This window comes from Castanea sativa, chromosome 6, assembly GCF_040712315.1.
Source record: "Castanea sativa cultivar Marrone di Chiusa Pesio chromosome 6, ASM4071231v1".
Classification (NCBI taxonomy): Eukaryota; Viridiplantae; Streptophyta; class Magnoliopsida; order Fagales; family Fagaceae; genus Castanea; species Castanea sativa.
Window position 1 is genome coordinate 53,282,712 of NC_134018.1, and position 27,147 is coordinate 53,309,858.

Below are 27,147 nucleotides of genomic sequence, written 5' to 3' on the forward strand. Positions count from 1 at the left end.
TTATTGGAAATACTTAGTACTAAATATTGTGATTAATGTTGTGGGGAGTAAAAGGACCCAAGTGGGCATATGGGCCTTTGGGCTGTAACATGGAGGGCCGACCTGCTCCAGGATTAAACTCTATGAGTTGGCCCATACGCCGAGGGTCCGAGGATACAGCCGAGGGAGAGTTTCACCTCGGACAGATCCAAGAGAACTCAAGATTTCATTATAAAGGTCAAGGCACAACTCTGGAAAGACTAGTGGTTAAAAGGGGACATCCTGAATCTTCTAGATGCACCAGTATTAAAGAAAATATCAAGAGTAAAGGCTGCCACCTCCGCATTAAAGGCTCTGCACCTATCTCCCTGGCCGCATTAATGGGGAGGTGACCCCTGAACAGTGAGGTGGAAACTTCTAGTCACTGTCCAAAAAGTATCAGGGAATGAAGTATAAAAGGGGGGTAAAGGCCAAAGAAAAGGGGAGGGGAAACGAAGAAAGAAATTAAGAAATTGTAATCTTGAAGGAAGAAAGAGAAATAATAAAGAAGTAGTCCTCGGCTCGAGTCCGAGGAGATCCATTTTTCATTATCGTTCGTTATTTACTTGTGTTTGTTTATAAAAGCCAGTTATCAAGCTCCCAGTACTTCTAACCTAGGTTTCAAGCCCACACTCTACAAAGTTTATTGTTTAAGGCTCATTGGGCCTGAGCCCGTGATAGTCTTTGGGTCCAGGTGCAATTGTGCACTTACAAATGTTATTACAACATATTTGGAAATATTGTTTTTTTTTTGTTAGTGTAAATATTGTGATTAAATTATTTGCTAAGTTTTTTTTAGAAAATTAATATTGTGATTAATTATTGGGAATTTTTAGTACCAAATATTGTGATTAATTATGTTATTACAACATATAGGGAATATTTGCTTATTTTTTGTTAGTGTAAATATTGTGATTAAATTATTTTCTAGGTTTTTAAAAAAAATTAATATTGTGATTAATTATTGGGAATATTTAGTATTGGGGAAATATTTAGTACCAAATATTGTGATTAATTATGTTATTACAACATATTGAGAATATTTTTTTTGTTAGTGTAAATATTGTGATTAATAATATGCTAGGTTTTTAAAAAAAATTAATATTGAGAATATTTAGTACTAAATATTGTGATCAATTGTTAGGAATATTTAGTACTTTTAGGTTTTTGTCATTGGTATGAAATGGATTATGAGTTTGATACCTAAGACACCCATTACAATCTTTTTAGTATAAATTATTTCAAGATATAGTTGTTTAAGATTTGTAACAAAGATTTCAATGGGTAACTAGTTGCTATAATATTTTTGTTCATCATATCTTATTTGAATGGGTTTTGAAAGTCATGTCTCTAGAATGATTTGGATGTGAGTATATGCAAATTTGGTTGAGGTTAGTATTGTTGGCATGTCATACCCAAAGTTTTGTGATTGATATTGATTGAGAGTTATAAAATTTGTCACTAACACAATTGCACTTGATGATCTATAGGTTGATAATGATCTATATAAATATATACTACGGTGGATCCCTTAGCAATGCCAACCCTTATGACGGATTTCCATTTCAAGGTCCAGGTATCCAAAGGTCTTTGTTATATGATGATACGCCATAAGTTAAAGACCTTGAGTGATTTGAAGATAAAAATTATGGAAGAGCTGCGCAACTGAACCACCTCGCTTTGCATGACATACATATTACTTTCCATTCTCCACATGAAGTCCTCAATCAATGCATTAATTACAGATATATGGCGATAACAGAAGACAAACATGTGAAGTTCATGTTTCACAAGATGCGTCAATGGGAACAAGTAGCAAATTTTGAGTTGTATGTCACTTTGGAGCCGCGTGCAGAAGTCGGCGTAGAGGATATTGTACAAACAACTACATCTCTACGGTTATGCGAGTCTAGATGATCAATGCACCACGTTGGGAGGCTATACACCCCCTTTTCAAGAGACACCAAGAACAGTTGAGAGCGAACCTGGCAATAGATATGAAGATCAATTTTGTACACATCGAGGTGAATCCTCTACAGTTCCAGTAGTTGAAAATGAAGATGAACACTGTGTTGGGGAAGATCTTGACGATAGAGATGAGTACAAAGAGAGGATTGAGCGAGGTGACTTTGATAGAGGTGTTGATGACCATGAAATTACTCTCCATCCTAATGTTGATGATATGGATGAATGTGATGAAGATGATGCAAACCCTACTGTTAGAGTTCAGCATGTTACAAATGCGACCCCCGTTTATGAACCTCCCGCCTTATCATTTTATGAAAATACTTGGGAAAATATGGTTGATCCTGAAGTTGGTGAGCAAGCATTTGCTTCTTCTTGGAATGCGGACATGAATTTTTGTACGGGGTTGATTTTTGCGAATAAAGAAGCGGTGAAACATGCATTAACAATTTATGCCGCAAAGCATAACAGAAACTTTCTGACTAGTAGGTCAACCAAAAGTAGACTGTATGTGAAATGCATGGATGGGTCATGCAAGTGGTACGTTGGTGCAGTCATGAAGCCTAAACAGGGAACATGGATGGTCACATCTTATGGGGGTCCTCACAGTTGTATTACCCTTGGCATGGCTCTTGATGGTAGAATGATGGATTGTAATTTTCTTGCAGCAGAATTTGTTCCAACGTTGCGAGAAAATCACACGGCAACAATTCAACACCTTAGAGATTACATCAAAGGGAAGTATTATGAACATAAGCTTTCTTACTATAAGGTATGGGATGCGAAACAAAGGGCTATTGCAAAGATATTCGGCGATTGGGAAGAGTCTTACGAAAGGTTGAAAAAGTTGTTGTTGGCATACTTGGATCAAGAAGCTGGCACCTGGTACTGGTATCTAATGAGGGAGGAAGGTGTTACTATATTGCGATATGTATTTTGGGCTTTCGCTCCTTGCATTGAAGGATTCAGACATTGTAAGCCAGTAATCAGTATTGATGGGACCCATTTGTATGGTAAATATCGAGGGGTGTTGATGATTGCAATGGCCATCGATGCCAACAACAAGGTTTTGCCTCTCGCCTTTGCTATTGTGGACAAAGAGTCAGGGCCTAGTTGGAGGTGGTTTTTAGATTGCGTCAGGTTTGCACTGGGGCATGTGATAGCAAATAAGGACATCTGCATAATTTCTGACCGACATAAGGGTATTTGAAACGCAATTGCAAACTGGCCTAGAGATGGTCATGGACGAGTACGAGTATACCATAGATATTGCCTTCGACATGTAGCTAGCAACTTCAACACGCATTTTCAAGACGCCACTTTAAAGTCATTGGCCTTGAAAGCGGGGTATGCTACTCTGGAAGCTAAATTTGAGTTGTACATGCAACCTATCAAGGAAGCCGAGATCGAGGCCCTTAGGAAGAAATCAGCCACCGAACAACAGGTAAGTGAACTCGACCCATCCATCATGCCATACACATATCTAATGAAAGAGAATATAGACAAGTGGACCCAGCTACGTGATGGTGGATACCGTTATGGGGTTATGACAACCAATGTCTCGGAGTGCTTCAATGGAGTACTCAAAGGTGCCCGTGGCCTGCCCATTGCTGCACTGGTTGAATTCACTTGAAGCAAACTTGTCGTGTATTTCCATGATCGACACAAAAAAATTACTCATGATCTCTTGGAGGGCAAGGTGTGGAGTAAATATGCCTTAGAAATCTTTTATGCAAATCTGAAAAAATCTAAAACACACCAAGTAAGGTCGTTTAATAATGTTCATGGTATATATCAAGTAACGACTGCGTACAACGTCCATAGCTCTGGAGGGGGACAACATAGTCATGAAATAAACATATTGGTCAAAACATGTGGTTGTGGAAAGTGGCAAAATCAAAAGATCCCTTGTTCACATGCAATTACAGTTCTTCATTACTTGGGGCAAGATGCAAGTGCATATTGACCCATGTTATAGTTTGGAGAACGCCATTCGCACCTACTCACACCAATTTGTGGTGCCAAAGTCAGAGTCATTGTGGAGGGATGTGGAAGGTCCAAAGTGGGTGCCTGACCTAGACCTGTTGCGGGCCAAAGGTCGACATGTGAAGTCTAGGATATGGAATGAGATGGATGGGGTCTGGCGAAAACTGGGAAGCCGAAGGCCAGATTCTAACTTGAGGGAGATTCAACAAAAGCAAAGCTGTGGACTGTGTCATCAACATGGGCATAACCGTAGAAGATGTCCGCTTTCCCGTGGGGCTTCGACAAGCAATACTGACCTAACCTTGGATGTGGCTAAAATGTCTGACCCTCCAATCCACTTCAATCTTCCCTCTCAGGTCTATCTTATGAAGGGCATCGTCAGTATCAACATCTTCGGGAATTTCTTGCACCATCCCAAACTGACGAAGAACACGATCCTGTGTATGTTTCTCTACCAGAAACATACAAGTGGCACCCTCTCCATCCACATGTCCCGTCCTGCTACACAAAACGCAGGCAGGTGGCCTAATTCGGCTTCATATGGTTGCCACACCACCTGTTGTAGTAAAAAAAAAGCGCAGCACATTATGCAATGTCAAGTTATTTTCAACTGACATATTTTACAGTTATAACAGTATACAGTATTCATAAACATTACAAGAAACACAATTTGGGTACCTGATTAGGATACATAGAATCTAAAAGCTAACGGTACTGAACCAAACAAATTTCGACGGGGCTATTCTTCGTGCTCACGACCCAAACCAACCTACAATAAAGAAAGAGGGAATCAATATCTACCAATTATGCAATGTAATAAAAAAAGAAAAAGGATATGTATGCTGATGGAAGCTTAAAGCATCATATTGTTTATTTTTCCTTGAAATACTACTAGTACACTACATAAGCATCCTTAGTTGTAGAAAAATACTTGAATAATACTAAGTTCAATTATTTTGTAATGCTAAGTTCAAAAACTTAAGTAGTTCTCATAATGCTAAGTTCAATGTGTCATATCGTTTAAAATGATGGATCAAAAAAATATAGAGATAATCGGTCAAGGAAGAGACTTTCTTAATAGACAACGGCGAAGATGGTAATGGTGGGCCATATGCACCATCTGGTGGGAGGTCCATCTTTGGGCACAAAAAAGGGAATCTGGACCATGCCCAATACTGAACGAGTATCAAGGCCCCCACCAATCTGACTAGCCTTTTTGTCAGTTGCCCTGCATAACTCTCTGTACAACCATGCAAGGCAAGCGCTCCCCCAACTGTACCGAGGTGGATTGTGAAGGTCCCTCAACATCTGCAACCACATCATATGCACCCTATCGCCAGGCTTATCAGCAAAAATTGTGTCCCCTAGGAGTGCTAGAATATAACACCGTGCATACTGATGCACAACAACCTCTTCTGCACCATTGGGTAACCCTTGGTCAATTTTTTCAAGTAACTTTTTGATTTGGATCCTCTATCCTTTAAGCACCACAGAATTAGTAACAATTCCAAGAATTTGCTCACATTCAACAGCCCACGTCAAGGCACAAGTTCCAACAATTACCTCACCATCGATTGGAATCCCTAACAGAACCTCCACGTCTTGTAATGTGATCGTCATCTCACCATGTGGAAGGTGGAAGATGTGGGTTTCAGGCCGCCATCGCTCAATAAAGACCGTTATCAAGTTATGATCAAGCTCTCTAAATGGGGTCCTATACAGCCCCTCTAATCCAATTCTCTTGACAATGTCGAGGACGCGATCATCCACCATCGGGCTTCGTTTTCGAAACTCCTCATTACGACCACGACATTTCAATACCCCCGGATCCTGCACATGATAGAACCATGGTGATAAGATGCAATATGCCATAACCTTTATATAAATGATTGTAGCTATTGTTCACAAAATAGACTATAAGTTCTTTAATTGGAATTTCCATGAGTTTATGACAACTTATTTAACGAAGCGTTTGTAGTCTCCTTATTTTTTTTTTATACAAAAACCAAAAATACAAAAGCTATATATCAAGATTAAGGTTATGCTCAAGAAGAATTACATCAACAAAATCAGGATTATAGCCTAAAACGAAAATGATAGAGGTAGATAATTATTAAGCAACCATTTTGCAAAGCATAAGCAATCTAACTTAATCTAACTAATGGGCATGACTATGCATTCAAAGCTAGTGATACCATTGACAAACTTAGGATTTTAGAAATGAAAAAAAAAAAAAAATCAACATAATGTAAATGGATAAGAAAAGAATATAAAAATTCAGCAGGTCGTCGATTTTAATTTTACCTTGCCTTCCCAAACAGCAGACAATCGATGTTCTGTTAGAAACCTTAACACCGAAGGAACCCTGGGACCAGGACCGAACTCATCAACCACCTCAGCAACGACAGCCATACTACACAAATTTTAGGGTGTCAAGAGTAATATAAGCCCATGTTCAAGATAAATTGGCAAGGATCTCAATGTATAGCCTAATTTATTGCACAATTCTCCAAATACCACTATACACACATATAAAGATAATTTTCAAACATATTTGTTCCCTAACATCGTTTTCAAACTAATTACGAAACTAACATCTCAAGTTTCTTAAACTCGATTCCATTGTAGCAACTTAAGTATCAGAAACTTGAGTTCCACGTGAACTTGACTCTTTAACACTCGATTTCTCTGAAACAAAAACAGAACCAAAAGGAGAAATTGGCATAAGACACCCATTTTCAAACATATTCGTTAGTTAACATCGTTTTCAAAGTAATTAGCAAACTAACATTTCGAGTTAGACTCGATCAACTATCAAAACAATAACACGAAGCAACTATCCATTAATATATTACCAATTACACAGGTAGTACATTTAACTTTTTAAATTTGAGTTAGAGTGGAAACATGAGTGACTACTGTGCCAAGCATGTGAAGTGTCCTGGGGTGATCGTGAAGCATACATATTATAAATGAGTTTCTAGATGTCCTTTTCTTAGCTTATGACTATGAATGAGTATTCACCACCCAGACTTGGCTTGATGATTGTAATCAGTGGCTTAAGGCTTAGTACATATTGTCCAAATCTTGCAAGAAAAAAAAAAAGACAAAAGAAATATAACAAAGCCTCCTGGGCATGAGGATAAGTACATTCATTTCAAGTTTCAAACTGATATATATATATATATATATATATATATATATATATATATATATATATATAACAAAATCATTTCAAATTCAAAAAGCTCAATTCGAATGAAATGCAAAAATTAAAAATTCTGCCTAGTCTAAAAATTAAGACAAGCTTGTACAAGCATTAAACCCAAACCCTAAAAAACTATAACAACAAAAACCTAACACACTCCAACTCGAATTCAACGACTCTAAACACTAAATCCCTATAATTTAGTGAAACAGGAACCTAACTCTTCAAACAAAAATAAAATAAGGCAAAAAAAATAAAAACCTCTCAAACTCCTTCAGTCGGGGAAGAGCTTGATGAACCAGGCGTGGAGGTGGACACCGTCAGAGGATCACAGCCAGATGTCGGAGTGAGTTAGAGTGTGAATGGATTAGCGTGGAGCAGTGGACATCGGCATATGTGGTGCGGGTTTGATGGTGATGCTGATGGGTTCACTGCGGTGGTGGTGGAGATGGTTTGGGTCTTTGGGTCGGATTTGGGTGTGTGGAGAGACGGTGGGAGAGTGTTTGAGAGACGGTGTGGGTGTTTTTGAGAGACGGTGTTGTGTCACTTAGGTGTGACTGACAGGGACGGTGGAGACTGAGAGAGATTTGACAGTGAGAGACGGTGGAGACAGAGAGATTTGAGAGTGAGACTGAGAGAGACAGTGAGAGTGTTTGAAATTGAGGGATTATTTGAAATTGAGCTTCAAAGAAATCGAGTCCAATGGACTCGATTTCTAGGTCGACGTGGACTCCCTGCCCACGTCAGCTGCTGCCAGATGAACAAATCGAGTACATTATACTCGATTCATAAGCCTAAAATCGAGTTATCTGGACTCGATTTGTTAGAAACCAAATTTGTTTCAAACCTTCGTTTACTAATGATATAGTTTGGATTTTATAGTTATTTAAAAAAAAAATCATGAAGCAGAGGAGATTTCTCACAAAACGGTGCACAACGCCAACGGCTAATTTCTCAAAACGGTCTTCTTCTTTCTCTCTGTGCCAGAGATGTCTTCAATGTGCTTTAATGCTCCGTCCTCTTCCTCTTCAATAAATTGCACCTACCCATCAACTAATAAACCATCAAAACAGAGGAAACATGATAATTCCATTAAGTAGAACAAATGAATCTGATCCCCTCTATTCTTTCTTCGCTCGAGTCCATCTTCTCTCCACTTGGGACGTTGTTGCCTCCATAGTGGGTGAGACACACTGCATTTATCTGTAAGTTATGTCTAACTTCTCATACTCTCTGATTTGTTGGTGTCCTGCATTTATTGGTAAGTTGTGTTTTGCATTTAAGGATCAATTGTGTTCAACTTTTGTGTGTGGTTTTTGTGCTTTTCGTGAAATTAATCTGTGAGTTTCTCTTTCCTTCGTGTAAGGCCGTTTGTACATTTTTTTGGATTTAAAATAAAATAAAATTATTAATAATTTAGCTAATGTCATCATCGTCCATTGGAGCTAGAAGATTAAGGTCTATCAAACTGTCCAAGCTTGGTTGGAGCTTTAACAAAAGTTGGTGTTGAACTTGAACTAGCTACATGGGTTCTCTTCTGTTGGTGTTGAACTTGAACTTTACCCAGCAGGTGGGCTCCAAAGTTAGGCCACTGAGCACTAGCATCAAATGTATTTGGCACACCAAACACAAAATTTGGGTATGAACTAAAGTGAAATTCTAATAATAAAATCCTAGCAAGATGCTTTATTAATATTTGTGTATTTTTCTATTCAACGTTCTCTCTCTTCTACACTAAAATATCATTCTCTTCATTCTCATTCTCAGACTCTCTCGACCGAAACTTGGGAGTTTCATTTAACTATATAAAGGTTTGGAGAGTGTTTGGTATTGTTATTTGTTCAATAATTTTCAGTGTTTAAACAACACTACATGTATTTCCACACTCTTTTTTACCCGTACGTACTTTCATAAAACAACAATGTTACTAAAAATCTCTTATCAAACGATTTTTTGACTTTGGTCAAGGTTTCACTTGGGTCATCTCAGACCAAAGCACGTTACACGAGGTTTCTCGAATTCTATCAGCATCTCAACTTCTACTACATACCAGTAGATCCTTTTTTTTCCCTTTTCTTGGGAAATTTAGTTGAAATCGATGCGACTAGTCTAATTACAAACTTCAAACATTGAATTTTGAATTTTTTTTTGAGTCTATTAAACATTGATTGATATACGCCTCAAAATTTGACAAACTATGCTGCGGATGTTCTTTTTTTTTTTTTACAGAACTTAAGGACTACTCTTTATATTTACCAAAAATAATAAGTCTGTTCTTTTACCAAACCTTAAGACAATATACGCTAGTACTGGCCCCAAGTTTATATGTAAGCATAGCCTATTTTATTAGAGATGACAATTTTGCCCCGCCCCGCAAAGGTGGTGAGACAGGGATGGGGCAAGATTTTAGCCCTACACCACGGAGCGGGATAGGGATGTGTTTAGACTTTTTAGATCCACCCGGCCTCTCCCCGTTCCCGCGTTGCTAAGAATTATAATTGTAAATTTTTCATATCCTAAAACTTTACTATTTAAACAAACATATCAATATTAACTTATTTTATTCTGCCTAGCATGTGTTTGGGAACTGCTGATTGCGCATTTTGCGTTTTGGGAGGGGTACTGTTCATGGACCAAGTACCAAGTATAAAATGGAAACAGGTTTCAGCAACAATGTTTTGTATTTTAAAATTATTTTGCTACGATATTTTCAGCAAATAACTTCTTAATTTTCAGCAAAATAAACAATACATCCAATCACACCCCTAATGTGGTTCTCTACCTTTATTTTGTTGTGTTATACTATTAAGTTTTTTTCTTTGTGATTGTCTTGTTAAATACTTGGATATATTATTCAATTTTTCTAAAAATTGATTTGTTTTGATAGGATTAATTTAGTTGTAATTTCAATTATATTTTTATTTATGAAATAAGTTTCATTAAAACAAATTATATTAATTGTAGAACAAATTAACAAAAAATAGAGTTTTACAAATAGGGCAAGACTTCGTGAGGCCTCAAGGGACGGAGATGGGTTGAGAAAGTTTTCCCCGTCATGCAAGACGGGATGGGATAAGAATGAAGCAAGACAAAATCATGCAGAATGGGAACAAAGACCCCATCCTTCGACCACGGATCGCCCCATTGCCATCCCTATACTTCATCATTCAACAGTGCATCATCGGTAATGTTTCCGATTCAGTTTCTGATTTTTTAAAGAAATGCTTTTGTTGAAGTCACTCTGCTATCATAAATGGTGCATCTATATTGTCATTTTTTTTAAAAGAAATTTAAAGAAACTTGCTCAAATGTTTAACCACAAAAATTATCCTGACAAAGCTCTTTCAACAAAATCTGCCAAACCATTGGGTACTGAAAAAAAAAATTAAGTCTCCACGTCCAAGAGTACATTCATGGGAGCCTCCAAAACTTTTACCAGAAAACGTCTAACTTAAGCCACAAGAGTGCTGGCGGTGGTAGATTCACTGCCAAAAGAAACAAAAAATAAGTACCATTGCAAATTGAAGACGACCACAGAATATAACAAAAAATTGCCATCTAGACAGAAAAAAAATAACAGAAAACAATCCTCCACATGATCAACTCAGCTTCTTTAATAGAATGGAATTCAAACTTGAAAAAATACCATTGCTTTTCATATCTGAACAATGTTAGATGTTGGCCCAAATAAGAACCAGTAAGAACTTGCCAAGTCAAATGTTGTGAAAATGGGGTGCTTGTAGCATTAACAGTCATAGTTTGAGCTAATGTAATTTTGTTGATTTCCTATTTCTGTAAGATTCATATCTAATCAAATACAGAGATTTGACATAGTAATCCATTCACAATCCAAACCTTTTAACACAATCAACTACATTATAATACATAACTATCTAGAGTCTGATTTCTCCAACACACAAATTATCAAATATGTACTGAACATAACAAGCAGTGAAGCTATACCCTAGCATCCTCACCATAATTTCTTCATTCATAAAAGATTTACCAATACACTCTTAAGGTTTCATCCATATGAAATGTGTTCAATCAACTTCTCATTCCTGACATTATCCAAGAGAACCGAAAACTGGTGTTCACATGTGTATACCTACTTTTAAGCATAAAAACAACAGTGCAGACCTATGATTTATATACTTGTATAAAGAAGAGGGGCAGAGACTTACTATTTCCATACAGGTGGAAGCTTCTTTGTCTTCTTGTAGTAGCGAGCAAGGCGATGAATCCTGCTCTCAACCAGAATCAACCGAAACTTAGAATCTTTATCCTTTCTATTCCTCTCCAAATGCTTCCTTATTGAGACTGCTTTCTTGATGAGATGGTACAGATCCTCAGGAATTTCCGGAGCAAGCCCTAACCACAGGAAAAAAAAAATTCATTTAAACACTCTTTATACCTAAACATTCTTTTTATATCTAAGACAACACACAGCAAAACAGAACTGAGAAAGTGCGCACCATGGGCCTTCAATACACGCAAAATCTTACTCCCAGTAACACTCTTCACTTGTGCAATCCCATGAGAATCACGAAGAATAACACCAATTTGAGATGGTGTCAGACCCTTCTTGGCAAACTTGCAGATATTCTCCTCAACCTGAAGAATCAAAACAAAACTTAAAGCTATATTATAAAACACAAGAATTCAGGATTCCAATTACCTAGCATGAAAAGACAACTAGATTCTAGCCTTCAAAAACAGTTCCTATTCATGACATTTTGACATTGTAAATTATTCTCCATATAAAGCCTTTTCCAATAACTTTCTGCTTGTATTGAACATAGAAATATTTCAAAGCAAAACACAAAAGTATACAATATCATTTTTAGAGCATAAGATTTCTCAGCAAGACCTTAAACTATTCTTTGTTTCCCATTCCAGTACAGTTATGGCAAAACAAAAAGCATAAGACGCTTTTTTTTAGTAAAGAAAAAACGATATTTTGATTACAATTACAGCAGAACAAATTTATTGAACTTATGGCAAAGTACATCGGTCAAAGATTGATATAGTGGACAAATGTTCTGAATCTTCTGATTATGCAAAAAACAATAAACTAATTTTAAGGTGTATTGAATACAATAAACTAGTACAGAAATCAAAGACAACAATTAAGATTTCAATATCCTACCATAAACCCAAAAAAGCAAGAAATTAAAATGCTTAATAAAATTATAAGCAAATAAAATGTTTGTTTGCAAGGTTAAAAACCCAATGACATTAGCAAATAACAGTAAAAACAGTCTAATTTCATTGAGGAAATTAAGCCAACAGCTTACCTATATTAAACACAATGAAATATTTTTATTCATTGAAGATAACTCTTTAAATAAATAAAAAACCCAATTATATAAACCCATCACTACATTTTTCTCATCAACCAAACAGAGATTATCTTGACCTAAACTAAGATTCAACATAAATTCAAAATTGAAACAGCCAATCAGAATAAATCAAAGCTGGGTTTAGGGTTTCTCACATCCTGAGGAGAAGTCTTCAGCCAACTGGGTGGGGTCCTCTTGTAAGGAAGAGCCGAAGCCGAAATACCCTTACTGAAACCACAAAAAAAAAAAAAAAAAAAAAATCAGAGTCAAAACAAATCAACGGTTTGCAGAGAAGTTTAATTTTGATAATCGTGAAATTAATTCAAGATTTAGAAGCAGAGAACGAACCCTCTACTGTGCATACGACCCATGGTGGCGGCGAGTGAGCTTCTCTGTGCCTCTTTTGCTCACAGTCTCTGTCTCTGTCTCTGTCTCTGTGTTTGTTGCTCTTAGAGAAACCCTAGATAGAAATGGAGGCTAGGGTTTTTAACTTTTTATTATTGTTTTGGTTATTTGCAATCGAGTCCCTGGGCTTTTTTCGTTTTTTTTGGTGGGTCGTACTAGGCCCTATTCTTGTTTGATGTGATGGTCCTGGGCTTCTATGTTGGGCTGCTCTTGGCCCAATATGTGTGCTACGTTTATGAATAGTTCTTGGTTCTAAGGCCAACCCAGAAATTTATCCAATCAATGTCTTCGGCCCAAAGTTTACAGAAGGGTGTTAATTGTGTTTGATTTAGTTTTAGATGGAGCAATTTTGTAATTTAACTAGTTGACACGTCCTGATATTTTTAACATAGATATTTAGGGTTAATCTCTTTGCTCCCAACTATCGAATTAGTTTTAGATGGGTAAAGCTATCATTATTTCACTAGTGGCTATGATTGTAAAATGAACCAAATTGTTTATTAACAACTGGAGTTCATTGTTTATTAATAGCTCAAGTTCAGTTCGGGAAATAACTTATTTATATTTGTTTATTTAGCAAGTAAGTCAAGCTCAAGACCAAGTTTAAGTTCGACTATTAAACAAATCAACTTCAAACATAATAATATGTTTACGAACATGCTTGTGAACATAAGATTTAATTTAACTATATATATTTAATAATATTATATTTTATATGTATAAGTGTTAAAAAATATACTTATATAGGCTCGAGATTGGATTGCATAAGATTATTATTTGTAATTTATTGATAATATAAATAGTCAATACAATTGTATTTTACTTTTCAACAAATTAGTATAAAGTTAATCCAAACATGCACCAAATTTGTTGTCATTTGAAAAAAGAATTATAATCTTAAGCTTTGCACCCATTTTTAACTTTAATGAATTCCTTTGCATCTCCTAAATAGACTATTTTTGGACTAAACAAGTGCTGCAACAAGGGATTAAGGTTCGGTGCAATACCTAGTGTGGCAACAAAGCATTTTCAATGACGACTTTGATAGCCCCAACAACCTTTCTTAGACTTTGGTGGCATTTCTAGCACCATTTTTCATTGTCTCCTTATTGTACGTTGCCAAGGGTGTAGGAAATCCAAATTTTCTGTCCCACTCTTCCTGTTCCACTATATACTTTACAAATAAAAACATGTCACATGTCCATCTATTTTATTAAATGTTAAATTTATGCCTTCTATTATTTCAATTTACTAAAATAAATAAATAACCCATTATATTTAGGTAATTGAAATAATAGAATGCATAAATTTAGTATTTAATAAAATAGATGGACATATGCCATATTTTTATTTGTGGAGTACATAGTGGAGCAGGAAGAGTAGGATAAAAGATTTGAATTTGTTGGTATATAAGCGGTGGGTTTGCCAAGGTAGGTTTTTCTTTGATTTGGATTATTTTTTACCCTTAGAATTTTTTGTCTACTACGTGTCTTCCATCCGAATTTTTAATGGAAGGAAACCCCAACGCTTATCCTTGTAGCTCTTTTGCTTATCAAACAAGAAAATGTGGTGGTTCCCTTCTCCCCTAATATTGACAGTATTTCTACCTCAAAACCTTGATCCTTATTTGATGACCATATTAGTTTACAAGTTTAAAAAACTCTCCTTTATTATTTACTAATCAGTTTTTTATTAATCATAATTTACTATCAATTAATGCAATTACAAACTTAACATCACATTTTGAAAGCAAGAAAAGCCTGAACCACCATAAGGAACAGTGTCTGTGATTCCAATCATTCGATTTCCTTTTTCTTACATTCACTTGTCATTCTTATTCATATTTTTCCCCATTGATATAACCAGGCAATTGTCTCTATCAAGTTTGGTACTTGTCACACCCATGAACCCAAATGAAAAGCTGGTATAGTATGGTTCAAATTGCTACTACTTGGCTTGTGTGACTTAAAAGCAGCAGTGACATCCTGCACCTCTGCAAAGCTTGGAAAAGTATAGTAATGGATAAAGAAAGCATATCAACCCTTCCAACTTTTCAAAGCTTTTGCTTTTCTCTTTGTATTGGCAAACATAGTGGAAACTTTCTGCTAACTTGCCAATGAAAGTAATAATTCAAGAGGTTCTGGATTTGCAAATTTGACGTGTTAGGAAGAATAAAATTAGGTGAAAATGTTTTTTTTCTGTTCATTCATGCCTAAATAGTAAATAGTAAACAGTATGATCATGTGAAATGGATGCCAACACATGAGAAAAAAGAGAGGGATGAGGGGTGTTGGTCCAAAAAAAAAGCAAGTGAAAGATGTGACTCTTGTCTAACAATTTTTGCTTCAACCTAGGTGGTTGAGACGTGGTGGATATAACAGACGTGGTGGATATAGCAAGCAAGCAAGCAAACAAAATTCAAAGTGAGCTTTGTCTCACTCATGTGTTTTGTTTGTAGAAAGAGAATAAAACATTAGATAACTAAGAGGAACAGTTAAGTTTAATAAAAGGCGACAAAGAGGGAGACCCCATTTTCAATAAACGAAATGAGCAATCCAGCAAGGATGTGAGAATATGAACATCTCAGTTTCTTCAGACAAAAGGTTTCATCGATTAACTCCCCATTATGGTTTGTGACAAGTTTTTTGTATGATGGAACCTGAAAATTGCTGTAAGTAGAAAATTAATGTTAGTACAAATTTTCAGCATTTGAGTCACAAATACAATCATGAGTTATAATCGCAAGTTGTCTTCAGTGGTAGGTGAGGCGTAATACCCAAAATATGCAGTGGTTACTCTCTCTTGGTACTGAGATTTTTGAGATTAGACCATGAAGAAGCTATCAATGTCGAGGTATAATACATGTCATGTAATCCAAGCAGCTATCAATTATTTTAGCGTGAGGTTGAGTGTTTTTACCTCATCTCAGGAAAAGTAAGAGCTCGTTTGGTTCGTTCATTTAAATAACAATTTTTAATTTTTTAAAAATACGTGTAGGTAAAAAAATATATGAAAATACGTATAATATTGTTTAAAATGTTGATATATGTTTAGATCCCTATTGTTATGTGTTATGTTGGAATCAAAATTTTGAATCCAATTCACATTTGATTAACAAATATTTGGAAATACTTTTTTTATTTTTTTATACAATAATATTTCAGACTTATGGCCTAGGAAGCACGGATATGAGTATGGACACAAGTATGACACGATGACACGAACAGTTTAAAAAAATGATAATATAAAACGATCAAACACTGGTACGACATTAATACGATATGGGTATGGTAGCCTAAATGAAATATCCGTATTTCTTAGTCTATAATGTTTATTATATGATGTTTGCTCTTAATTATATAGCTAAGACACAAATTGAATTGATATTTTGGTAAGAAGAAAATTGAAATCCAAATATTTTAAAGAATTCTAATCCATGAAGATTGAGAAAAACTCCTTATATCATAATGGTCCAGATGTGGCTTTAATGGAGTATTAGTATAATGAATGTTTGAGGGACCTGTTGCATAAACATAAAAACTCAATCATTGTGCAGAGAAATTTTGAAATTCCCGTGTCTTGGTGGTGTGGTCCATCAATATGAAGTGGACGTCCAGAAGTGAGACCCACAAAATCTGTCCCGTTCTCCTTTCCACGACTAATGGTTTTACTTACAGGTTACAGCAGGTGGAGCCTTCGTCCTTGAACAAAAAATAAGACAGGGAAACATAATTCTCAAGTTCACATGGAGTTTTTATTTACTTGGTTTATTTACTTTTAAATTTTTTCTAATTTAAAAAAGAATGGTTCACATGATGATGAAGCTCAAGAATGTGCCGACATTCAGTCTGTTCAAACATCAAAATCACACATGAGATGAAGTACCCGAAAAAGACCATTTTGATGAACAGTTTGAAAAGACCATTTTGTACAATTCTTTCTAATCTTTTTTCAGCTTCACAATAAATTTCATGATCTTGTCACATGTTTGAAGAACGTACAAGTTATGTGTCTCCATGTGTCTGCCTCCATTTCTTTTTTCACCTTCCACAGAAACATAGTTAACGAATTTTTAAGGAGATGATCGAGTTTCAGCACTTTCAAGACATTTGGAACAATGCACATCCATAAACTTTTCAATAGATATGGGACATACAATTGACAGATTCATGTAAAAATGATGATACCTGAATTTCAGTCTATCACAACATTAGTTTTAACTTCTACCTGTTCTATTCAGATCCATGATTTTATTGACATGCTGTATACAGAGGTGATTCCATCCATTGCTTTAAAATTGATGGCAGAGGCATCATAGAGTGGTGCACTGGAAAGCATTGAATTTTTCATAAAACTTTTTCAGATGATTTAGTCTCCATGTACTGAATCTAATCATGTCATATCTGGTATGGGCCACTTGACCTTTTCCCTCTCCATTCTTTCCTTTCAAGCTGGTTATATGGAAAGCACTATCGTGATCCTCTTTTTAAGAGCATCCACGTTAGTATTTGCAATTTTTTTTTTTTTTCATTTTACATATTTAAAACTTATTATTTTTTATTTTACATATTTATTTTTATAAAACACCAACGTCAATTTGTCTATTATATATATTTATTCAAATAAAATATTTATTTCTTTAACATTGTGAACAATAACTGTGAGAGTGAAGTGAGAAAGGAAATGAGAAAAAGAGAGTGAAGAGATAGAAATTTTTTTTTTAATTTACACAGTGAACAATAACCTTGTATATATGCTCGGTTACTATTCATTTACAAGACCATTGTGTATATTTAGATAGTTTTACAAAAACTGATGTGGAGGGTTTTTGGGTTAAAATATGCAAAATTGAGTTTTTTTTTTTTTTTTTTTTTTTTGTATTTTAAAAGACTATCCACAAGCTGGTGTTGTTGCTTTTAGAATGTTGCATAATTTATTTTTTTTAGGGGTCCTATTTAATGTTTTATTATATAATTGAGCCATTTTGACCGGGAGTCCATTTAAAATCTATATTTTTATTAAATTTTGACTTAATAAGTGTACGAAGAAACAAGATCACAATTTTTTTTTTCAAAAACAACTAGGGCCTTTTCTATTAAATTGACAGCACATGTCAATTTTTGAAGATTAAAATTGACAAAAAAAAGATAAAAATAATATAATTTTCTTATTGAAACAATAGGAAAATAATATAATTGAAACTAAGTGATGATTGACGGGTCCGGTTAATATGTACTCAAACCCATTCATTTTTAGAAATTTTTTTTTGAAAATTGAAAGAGTTGTCAAAATTTTTTTTCTAAAAATGATAAATTAGGACACATATTAACCCATCAATTTTTAGAAAAATTTTCTTGAAAATTAAAAAAATTGTCAAAACTTTTTCAATTTAAAATTTTTTTTTTGTTTTTTTTTTAAAACAATAAATTATTATGTGTATTTAAAGCCTACATTCACAAAATCCATGATTGATAAGGATAAAGAAGCAAATGAACAAGTTCTCTATTTATTTACAACAAGCAAGGACAAGTCATGTCACATGCTGTGAGTCTGAGACTGAGAGCATCCACAGCAGTGGAGCTAAAATTTTAGCAATTTAGCTCTACAAAAAGTTACTTTATCTATTTTACCTATACATTTTACAAAACATGATGCAGCAGTGGATCTATTTTAGCTTTCAACACATTAAAATAATATAAACATTACAATAAAATAATATTTCTATTATACTAAAATAATACACCTACAAAACAAAAAAACACCACAAGTCGGTGAAGATCGGCGAAGAGCAGGTCGGCGAAGATCGGCGAAGAACAGGTCGACGAAGACCGGCGACGAACAGGCGAAGAACAGGTCGGCGAAGACCGGCGACGAACAGGTGAAGAACATGCGAAGAACAGGTCGGCAAAGATCGGCGACCAACAGGCGAAGAACAGGTCGGCGAAGACCGGCGAAGAACAGGTTGGCGAGGACCGGCGAAGAACAGGTTGGCGAGGACCGGCGAAGAACAGGCCGGCAAAGCAGAGAGTAGATGAGGGAGAGAAAAAAAAAAAAAAAAAGAAGAGAGAGACAGAAGGAAAAACGAAGAAGGAAGAGAAGTCGGAGAGAGTGAGAAAAAGAAAGAAAGGGAAAACATTTTTTAAATGAAAGAGAGAGAGAGAAATTTAATAAAATAATATATTTTTTTTAAACTTTGAGCTACAGTGCACATCTAAATATAGATGTGCACTGTAGCTGGAAGCAAAAATTTTTTTGCTATAGCTCCACTGTTGTATCATCAATTTTAGTGGTTGAGAAGCTAAAATATAGCAATATAGCAATTTACAACCACTGCTTTGAATGCTCTCGATATTTTTCTTTCAAAATGGCCTGGTAATCACTGATTTGGACCTCCAAATTTACTTAGACACCTGAAGAAATTAAATAAAGAAAAAGTTAAATCCAAAACTGCACACTAGTACCCACCAGTGAGATTCGAATCTCTCTCAATTTTCCTCCTTCACTCACTTTTTCTAATTTTCTTTCATTTGTTGCTCTTTATTTGATCTGATGTGGACCTTTTTTTACTGTTTCACTTCTGTAACCTTCACTTCAAATCCCTACACGTTTCCCCACGCACCCATAAAACATTTAAAAAGCTTTACTCTCAGCAAAAAACAAGTACAACCCACGTTTCCCTCCTGTTTTTTCTTCCATTTTCCTTCAAGCCAAACATGTCTGTTCTCTCCTCTTCTGAGGTTGGAGTTCTGTTTCTGTCTCTTACCACACTTGACTTCCAAACCTTAAAATCCAACATACCCACATAAGGTTAGACTAGAAAATCTCCAACATTCTCACAATAAAAGAAGTTTTTGTAAGTTCTCTCTCACTTTGCAACAAAAAATTTCTCAACTTTACCACAAAGTCTCACTTTCCCTTCACTTTAGCTCAAACAAAGATGCCTCTTCCTCTCAGCTTCTACTTTTGTCTCTTCTTTCTCTTCCTCTTTCCCTCTCCTTCCCTTTCCTCACTCACTGAGCTTCCCACTCTCATGGCTGTAAAGGCCTCTCTGGACCCACAAAACAAGTTCTTGACTTCATGGACCGCAAACACTGATCCATGCAGTGGCTCTTTTGAAGGCGTGGCTTGCAACGAGCAAGGCCTTGTGGCCAATATCTCTCTGCAAGGGAAGGGACTCTCTGGTACATTACCTGAAGCCTTGGCTTCCCTCAAGAGCTTGACTGGGTTGTACTTGCACTTCAATGCTCTGTCTGGAAAAATACCAAAGGGGATTTCCCAGTTGTCTCAGCTCAGTGATTTGTATCTCAATGTGAATAATCTCTCTGGGGGGATTCCTTCAGAGATTGGTGACATGTCTAATCTTCAAGGTGTGCTTTGATTTTTCATTGTTTATTTCCATTTTAAGTGAAAGATTGAATCTTTTGTGTGTATATATATTTAAAAAGTTTGAATGGTTGTTGTTTATATCTGGTACTTGCCTGTTATTCACATGTGATTGAGTGAATTGGATGCAGTGGAAAGCTTCAAGCTTGAGTTTATGTAGATTTTCTTCAGTATCTTATCTTTGATCTGGGTTTAATTATTTTATAGACTTTGTTTATAAGTGCATTGGAAGTTTCAATTTAAACAATATATATTTTCCAATTTGTATTATTTTGTATTATTCAGTGTTTGGGTTTAATCTAGTATGAATTTTTGTATGCTGGGTCATATATGAACTCGGTATTTTAGAGAGTAGAGACTGGGTGCAGGGAAAATCTTTTCATTCCTGTTCAGTGCAGTCTTACTTGCCATGAATTTTATAGGCATTTGTGTTTGAACTTAGGATGTCTAGATCTCTTGTTTCTGTACAGTGATTGCCCCCTAGTTACATAATGTTGAAGTAGAATAAAATGAATTTATAGAAAGTTTCATATATGTTTAAAATCCATAAGTTAGCTCATATAGTTTGAACAGCACGTTCAATTTCAGGGGTTATTCATATAAACTCAATAATTAAACATAAATGAAAAATTCGATCTTTCTTTTCTTTGTTTGCAGTTTTGCAGCTGTGTTACAACAAGTTGACTGGGAGCATACCAACACAGCTAGGAAATCTGAGGAGGCTTAGTGTTCTTGCTTTGCAATATAATCAATTGACTGGCGCAATCCCTGCAAGTTTGGGTGATTTGCAGATGTTAACAAGGTTGGATTTGAGCTTTAATAGCTTTTTCAGCTCTATTCCATTAAGATTAGTTAAGCCTCCCATCCTAGAAGTTCTTGATGTAAGAAACAACTCTCTCACAGGCATTGTCCCTTCAGGTAATATGATCTTGTCCACTGACATCCACTAGTGCTTTTTCTGGAGATGTTTTTGGAAACTTTAATTTAATTTTTATGGCCTTGTGGATGAAAACTCAGGTTTGAAGAGACTGAATGGTGGATTCCAATATAAGAACAATCCAGGACTATGTGGAGTTGGGTTTTCTGACTTAAATATTTGCAAAGCTACTGATGGTCTAAACCCGAATAGACCAGAACCATTTGAACCTGGCAGTCTTTCTTCAAAAACTCTCCCAGAGTCAGTGCCCTTAAAGTCTGACTGCAGCAAAACCCAGTGTTCAAAACCATCAAAATCCCCTCAAATCGGTGCAATTTTGGGGGCGATTGGAGTTATTATTGCTTTGGCGGTTACTGGACTTTCCATATTTGCATGGTACCGTCGACGACAACAGAAAATTGGAAGTGCCTTTGACACTTCAGATAGCCGACTTAGTACTGATCAGGTTAAGGAAATCCATAGGAAGAGTGTGTCTCCTCTCATTAGTCTTGAGTACTCTAATGGATGGGATCCAATATCTAAAGGTCGAAGTGGGTTCTCTCAGGAAGTTCTTGAAAGCTTTATGTTCAATTTAGAGGACGTGGAGCGTGCAACTCAGTGCTTCTCAGAGGTGAATTTATTGGGGAAGGGCAATTTCTCTTCTATCTACAAAGGAGTCCTCAGAGATGGGTCTGTTGTTGCTGTAAAGTGCATTGCCAAAACAAGCTGTAAGTCAGATGAAGCTGATTTCCTCAAGGGTTTGAAGATAGTGACCTCATTGAAACATGAAAGTCTTGTTCGGATAAGAGGCTTCTGCTGTTCAAAAGGCAGGGGGGAGTGTTTTCTTATCTATGATTTTGTCCCAAATGGGAGTCTGTTGGAGTATCTTGACGTTAAGGGTGGCAGTGGAAAGGTTCTTGAATGGTCCACCAGAGTATCTATCATCAACGGCATTGCTAAAGGTCATTCTATCTCTGTCTTCTTGATTATAAAGCTATTATTGTTATTACTTATTTAAAATTTTGTTTTGGAAGTTAGGGGAGAAAATAGGGGGTATGGGGAGAACATCTTATGACTTGTTTGGTTTTAAAATGAACATCGAAGCATCCAGACAAAATTGTATGTGGATGTTCCATAGAACCGACTAAAACAGTGCTTCTAACTTCCACAATACTTGCAAAGCTGTTTGAAAATGAACTAAGCTTAATAAGGAAGGGACACTGCCTGATTTTGGAAGGAGTTAGAAAAGATCTCCTTAAAATGTGACACACTCATCAGCTTATTTCACCTTCACAAAAGTTATCAATTGTAGTAGTTCTCAAGTTGTTTTGGTGTTGCTTCTCTACGCAACTATAGTCTCAAGAATCTTATTTGCTTTATTTCTTGGGAGGGATGGAATCATTACCTTGTTCTAAATTCTGCTATCCTTTCTTGGTCAGGTATTTTGTATTTGCATGGGAATAGAGGAACCAAACCTGCTATAGTTCACCAGAATATATCAGCTGAGAAAGTGCTCATCGATGGACGGTATAATCCTTTGCTCTCAGATTCAGGCCTGCACAAACTTCTAGCAGATGACATTGTCTTCTCCACACTCAAGGCCAGTGCAGCCATGGGATACCTAGCTCCAGAATATACAAACACTGGTCGCTTCACTGAAAAGAGTGATGTATATGCATTTGGTATGATTGTATTCCAAATCCTCACTGGAAAACGTATAATTACCCAATTGACTCGCCATGGGGCAGAATCCAGCAAATTTGAAGATTTTGTTGACGTGAACCTAGAGGGAAAGTTCTCGGAATTAGAAGCAGCTAAACTTGGGAGAATCGCTTTGCTTTGCACCCATGATTCTCCTAACCAACGGCCGTCCATGGAAAATGTGATGCAAGAGCTCAGTGGACCTATTAGCAGCTCTTGATTATCTCTTCTTGCTTTCTTTTTCAGAGACACAGGGTTAAATGAAGCTGTTACAATAGATGAGGCTGTTTATCAAAAAGAGAAAAAAAGAGAGGCTGTTACTAACTGCTTACTGATGTCCAAGCTCTCAGTTATTTAGGTTTTCTTGTTACAGTTGAGTTATTGCTTAATGACTTAAGTTGTGACTGTATGTACTGGTTCTTGTATCTGTGGGAGGACCAGAAGTGATTTGTATTAAACTTTAGCTATGTAAAAGGTAGGTTTCCTTTATTTGCAGAACTAGGGTTTTCTTTTTATTTTTATTTTTGGCTAAATAAATTGAAGGATGGGAGAGTAGGTTATTATTATTATTATTAGCATCAGCAGGACTTGTTATTGAAGTTTTTAATTTGCACTTTTTTTAAGAAAGTTTTTTGCTGCAATGTCATTGATCACTGGCTTGCTGTAGTATGTAACACTATTATCACTTTCTCCCCTTCTGTGAATGGTGCTGTTGGTTTCAATTGCAAAACCTCATAGGGCCTTCTCCTTTCAAATAATAAAATCGGTCAACAGTAAACTCCAACACCTTGTATCTCCAACATGTGAAATTGTGATTTTGAAAAAAATATTCTAGAGCCGGTAATGGCCAATTGGAAACGGACAAAATGTCTATTGGAAACAAAGCAGTCTAGCAATTCTAAGTTCCCAATTCCAACCTCAATGCCACGTTCCAAGCCTTCGGCTTTTTTTTTTTAATAGTTTTTTTACACTAACGTTTTCTCTCTTTATGTTGGTGCAGTGCTTGGAATCTTGCTTTATATGAAATCATTCATATTGAATGAATTCTAACGTTATTGGCTGACGTGGTTTATCATGCATCATATGTTCCATGTATGAAAACAAACAGTCTCTGAATATAGAGTGATAGGCTTTTTTGTTTTTGCTGTAGTGCCTGTGAATATTTCTTGTCTTCTTTATTTGTTATGTCTTTTCTGTTTCCCCTTTTTATTCCCCATTCAAAGCGTGACTGTACAGTTAAATCATCTATAGTTCCCAGAGTCAGGGAGGGTGGAGAATGATGATGGTTGTTCTGTGGTCAGAGTCAACATTTGCGTTTTGCAACCTCATCCACAAAAGAAAGCCCAAGGAAACAGAAGAAGAATGAAGAAGACGAGAGTTTATCTTATGATTTGGATGGAATTGCCATGTTATTGCTGACTTCATTATGAAATAACAAAAAATAAGTAGCTAAATGGCATCAAAACTTAATAAAGGATGAATCTTTTCCCCCCAAATAAACCACTGAAGTTTTTCTGGGTAATACATGATTTTAAAACATGCAATCAGATAATGACTACTTTCTACAAAACACTACCCTATGTTTGGATGGAGGGAGAGGAGAAGAGAGTATCCTCTCCCTCCATCTCCCTATGTTCCAAACGTACTCTGCATTCTCACAACTAGAATGTTATATTTATGGACTAAGATATGCCAATCCTCCCCAAAAGAAGAGGGAGGGAATTCTACAGAAGGGAATAGGTATTTAAGTGTCATGTTGATAAATTTTCTTTAAATGTGATGCAGATACTTGCATTCAGTTTTCAATATGATGAAAAGAATCGTGTCTTTAGGCAATCAACTTTTACACTTTACACATACTATGAACATGGCAGTGAGTGCAAAGTTGGTAAAGGTGGGGCTTCTTTTTACAAAGTTGCATTCGGCAATTTACTTGTTACCATAGATAAGTAACTCAACTCTGACAATAGCTGGCCCCTGAATTGGGAATCCACAAACTATCTAACATTGAATAAATCTCTGTAACTTGAGGGTGGGACTTATCATGAACAAAAAACTCATGGACAGTTCCCTCAAGTGTAATCCAACTGCAACCAGGAGTTTTCTTTAGGTTTCTTTCTTTCATCATCATCCTAACTCTACTAACTTCGTTCCACATACCTTGACCAGCATAAATATTAGACAGAAGTACATATGAGCTTGGATTATTGTAATCCAACCTAATTAGGTGGTTAGCTATGGGCTCTCCAATATTGAAGTTTTCCTGATTTTTACAAGCACCAAGCAAAGTCCTCCAGATCACATCATTTGGCTCGATGGGCATTTCCTCTATTAGTGCCCTGGCTTCTTCTATTTGCCCTGAACGGCCAAAAATGTCAATCATGCATCCATAATGTTGCAATTTTGGTTCCACCTTGTGAACTCTTCTCATAAGATCAAAACAAATCAGCCCTTCCTTCACTAAGCCAGCATGGCCACAAGCATTTAACACTCCAATGAATGTAATATCATCAGGTTTTACACAAAGCTTCTCCATTTCCATGAACAAATCAAAAGCCAATTCACCCAAGCCATGAATGGCCAATCCACCAATCATAACATTCCAATGATCAATGCTTTTTTCTTCAATATTCTCAAAGACTGACTTAGCATTCCCTATGCTGCCACATTTAGAATACATATCAATGAGAGCAACACCAAGTTTTCCATTCAAAGAGAACCCATTTTCCTCTATATAGCGATGGATGGAAATCCCCTTTTCAATGTGTCCTAATTGGGCAATTGCAGAAAGAACAATCAACAATGTGGTAGCATCAGGTAGCATTTCACTCTTACTTAACATATCATGAAAAATCTTTACAGCTTCCATGCAATAACCATTTTGAACATAGCCAGCCATCATGGCATTACAAGCAACAACATCCCTTTCTGGCATTCCATCAAATAAACTCCTAGCTGCATCAATACTACTTAATTTTGCATACCCATCTATCATATTTGCCCAACTAACCACATCCCTTTTCGGCATCTGATTAAACAAACGATGAGCATTTTCTATCTTCCCATGCTTTACACACCCATCAATCATTGTGTTCCATGAAACCAAATCCCTAGCAGGCATTTTCTCAAACAACTCCCATGCAACATCAAGCCCATCTTTAGATTGTGCAAACCCACTAATCATTGAATTCCAAGAAATCAAATTCTTCTCCTCCACCGGCATACAATCAAACAAATTACGTGCCGATTTAATCATGCCACACTTCACATACCCATCAATCATCGAATTATATGAAACCGAGTCCCTCTTTGGCATTCTATCAAACACTTGCCTAGCAATTTCCACAAACCCGCTTCTCAAATACCACCAAATCAAACAATTCTGCAAAAACACATCCAACCCAAATTCCATTTTCTTCAACAACCCATGAATCTGCATTCCTTCCTTCACCAAACCCACCCGAGAACACGCTTTCAAAACCAAAGAGAAGGTAAACTTGTCAACAAAAACCCCATTCTCAAGCATCAAACAAAGCATAGCCAAAGCTTGTTTTGGTTCACGCCCATGAGAATACGACTTCATAACCGCATTCCAAAGAAAAGGGTCCTCTTGTTTTCGACGAACTCGAAAAGCATGGCGCGTAAAGAAGACGTGGCGAGCGAATTCAACGAGATGTGCGTGCGGTGAAGAAATGAAATTGAGGATGATTTTGGTGGTGAGAAAATCGTTTCTGATAAACCCAGTTGTTAAAAGTCTTGCGTGGATTTGATTCACGTCGTTTGAAGTTTTGCAATTTGGGAGGAGAGTGAGAGTTGGGAGAGTTGAGTTCCATGGCTGGTGATGAGAGTTTACGCAGAGAAGCATTAACTTGAGGTGTTCAGTTCAGTTCAGCTGAGAGAGATAAAAACTTAGGACTGAGTCTGGTTCAACGGCAGAGCCAACCGTTTTTTAACGGTCTGCACAGGATAAGCCAACTAGCTGCATAGGTCGTATAATTAAAAAAAGAAAAAGATTAACTCATGAATCTTACTATACCTCTCTCTCTCTCTCTCTCTCTCTCTCTCTCTCTCTCTTTATTTATTTATTTTTTTGAATTGTATCATAAGAATTTCTTTTGTTGGATGATATATAAACATTTGAGTTTGAATTGAAATTTTTATTAAAATTTGAAAATTTTCAAGCAAATCACCAAAATTGGTAGCTCAACCATCGAGGCTACTGG

The 27,147-nt window shown here is 36.2% G+C and overlaps 3 protein-coding genes across 3 annotated transcripts; 1 reads left to right on the forward strand and 2 right to left on the reverse strand.

The window, feature by feature from the left end:
* Positions 1 to 10,422: 10,422 nt before the first annotated feature.
* On the reverse strand, positions 10,423 to 12,994 carry LOC142638316 (small ribosomal subunit protein uS15-like). The gene is made up of 5 exons (XM_075812333.1): positions 12,868 to 12,994; positions 12,675 to 12,747; positions 11,653 to 11,791; positions 11,362 to 11,548; positions 10,423 to 10,662 (listed from the first exon to the last, which is right to left on the reverse strand). The coding sequence occupies exons 1-5, from the start codon at positions 12,888 to 12,890 to the stop codon at positions 10,629 to 10,631; spliced, it is 456 nt and encodes a 151-aa protein (XP_075668448.1). The 5' UTR covers positions 12,891 to 12,994; the 3' UTR covers positions 10,423 to 10,628.
* Positions 12,995 to 19,586: 6,592 nt separating this feature from the next.
* On the forward strand, positions 19,587 to 23,565 carry LOC142641316 (putative serine/threonine-protein kinase At1g01540). Its single transcript, XM_075815724.1, has 4 exons — positions 19,587 to 20,291; positions 20,965 to 21,225; positions 21,325 to 22,185; positions 22,663 to 23,565. Exons 1-4 carry the CDS (start codon positions 19,862 to 19,864, stop codon positions 23,142 to 23,144), a joined length of 2,034 nt encoding a protein of 677 aa, XP_075671839.1. The 5' UTR covers positions 19,587 to 19,861; the 3' UTR covers positions 23,145 to 23,565.
* Positions 23,566 to 24,682: 1,117 nt separating this feature from the next.
* LOC142639099 (pentatricopeptide repeat-containing protein At2g45350, chloroplastic) lies at positions 24,683 to 26,891 on the reverse strand. The gene has a single exon (XM_075813203.1). It carries the CDS (start codon positions 26,787 to 26,789, stop codon positions 24,879 to 24,881), a length of 1,911 nt encoding a protein of 636 aa, XP_075669318.1. The 5' UTR covers positions 26,790 to 26,891; the 3' UTR covers positions 24,683 to 24,878.
* Between the last annotated feature and the right edge of the window lie 256 nt (positions 26,892 to 27,147).

What these genes read in the sequence shown, in the direction of transcription:
- LOC142639099 (XM_075813203.1), bottom strand. Translation starts at nt 26,789, where the DNA reads ATGCTTCTCTGCGTAAACTCTCATCACCAGCCATGGAACTCAACTCTC.
- LOC142641316 (XM_075815724.1), top strand. Translation starts at nt 19,862, where the DNA reads ATGCCTCTTCCTCTCAGCTTCTACTTTTGTCTCTTCTTTCTCTTCCTC. An exon ending in TGACATGTCTAATCTTCAAG is followed by an intron (nt 20,292 to 20,964) that starts GTGTGCTTTGAT and finishes CTTTGTTTGCAG; the next exon opens with TTTTGCAGCTGTGTTACAAC. An exon ending in CACAGGCATTGTCCCTTCAG is followed by an intron (nt 21,226 to 21,324) that starts GTAATATGATCT and finishes ATGAAAACTCAG; the next exon opens with GTTTGAAGAGACTGAATGGT.
- LOC142638316 (XM_075812333.1), bottom strand. Translation starts at nt 12,890, where the DNA reads ATGGGTCGTATGCACAGTAGAGG. An exon ending in GGTCGTATGCACAGTAGAGG is followed by an intron (nt 12,748 to 12,867) that starts GTTCGTTCTCTG and finishes TTGTGGTTTCAG; the next exon opens with TAAGGGTATTTCGGCTTCGG. An exon ending in GCGTGTATTGAAGGCCCATG is followed by an intron (nt 11,549 to 11,652) that starts GTGCGCACTTTC and finishes TCCTGTGGTTAG; the next exon opens with GGCTTGCTCCGGAAATTCCT.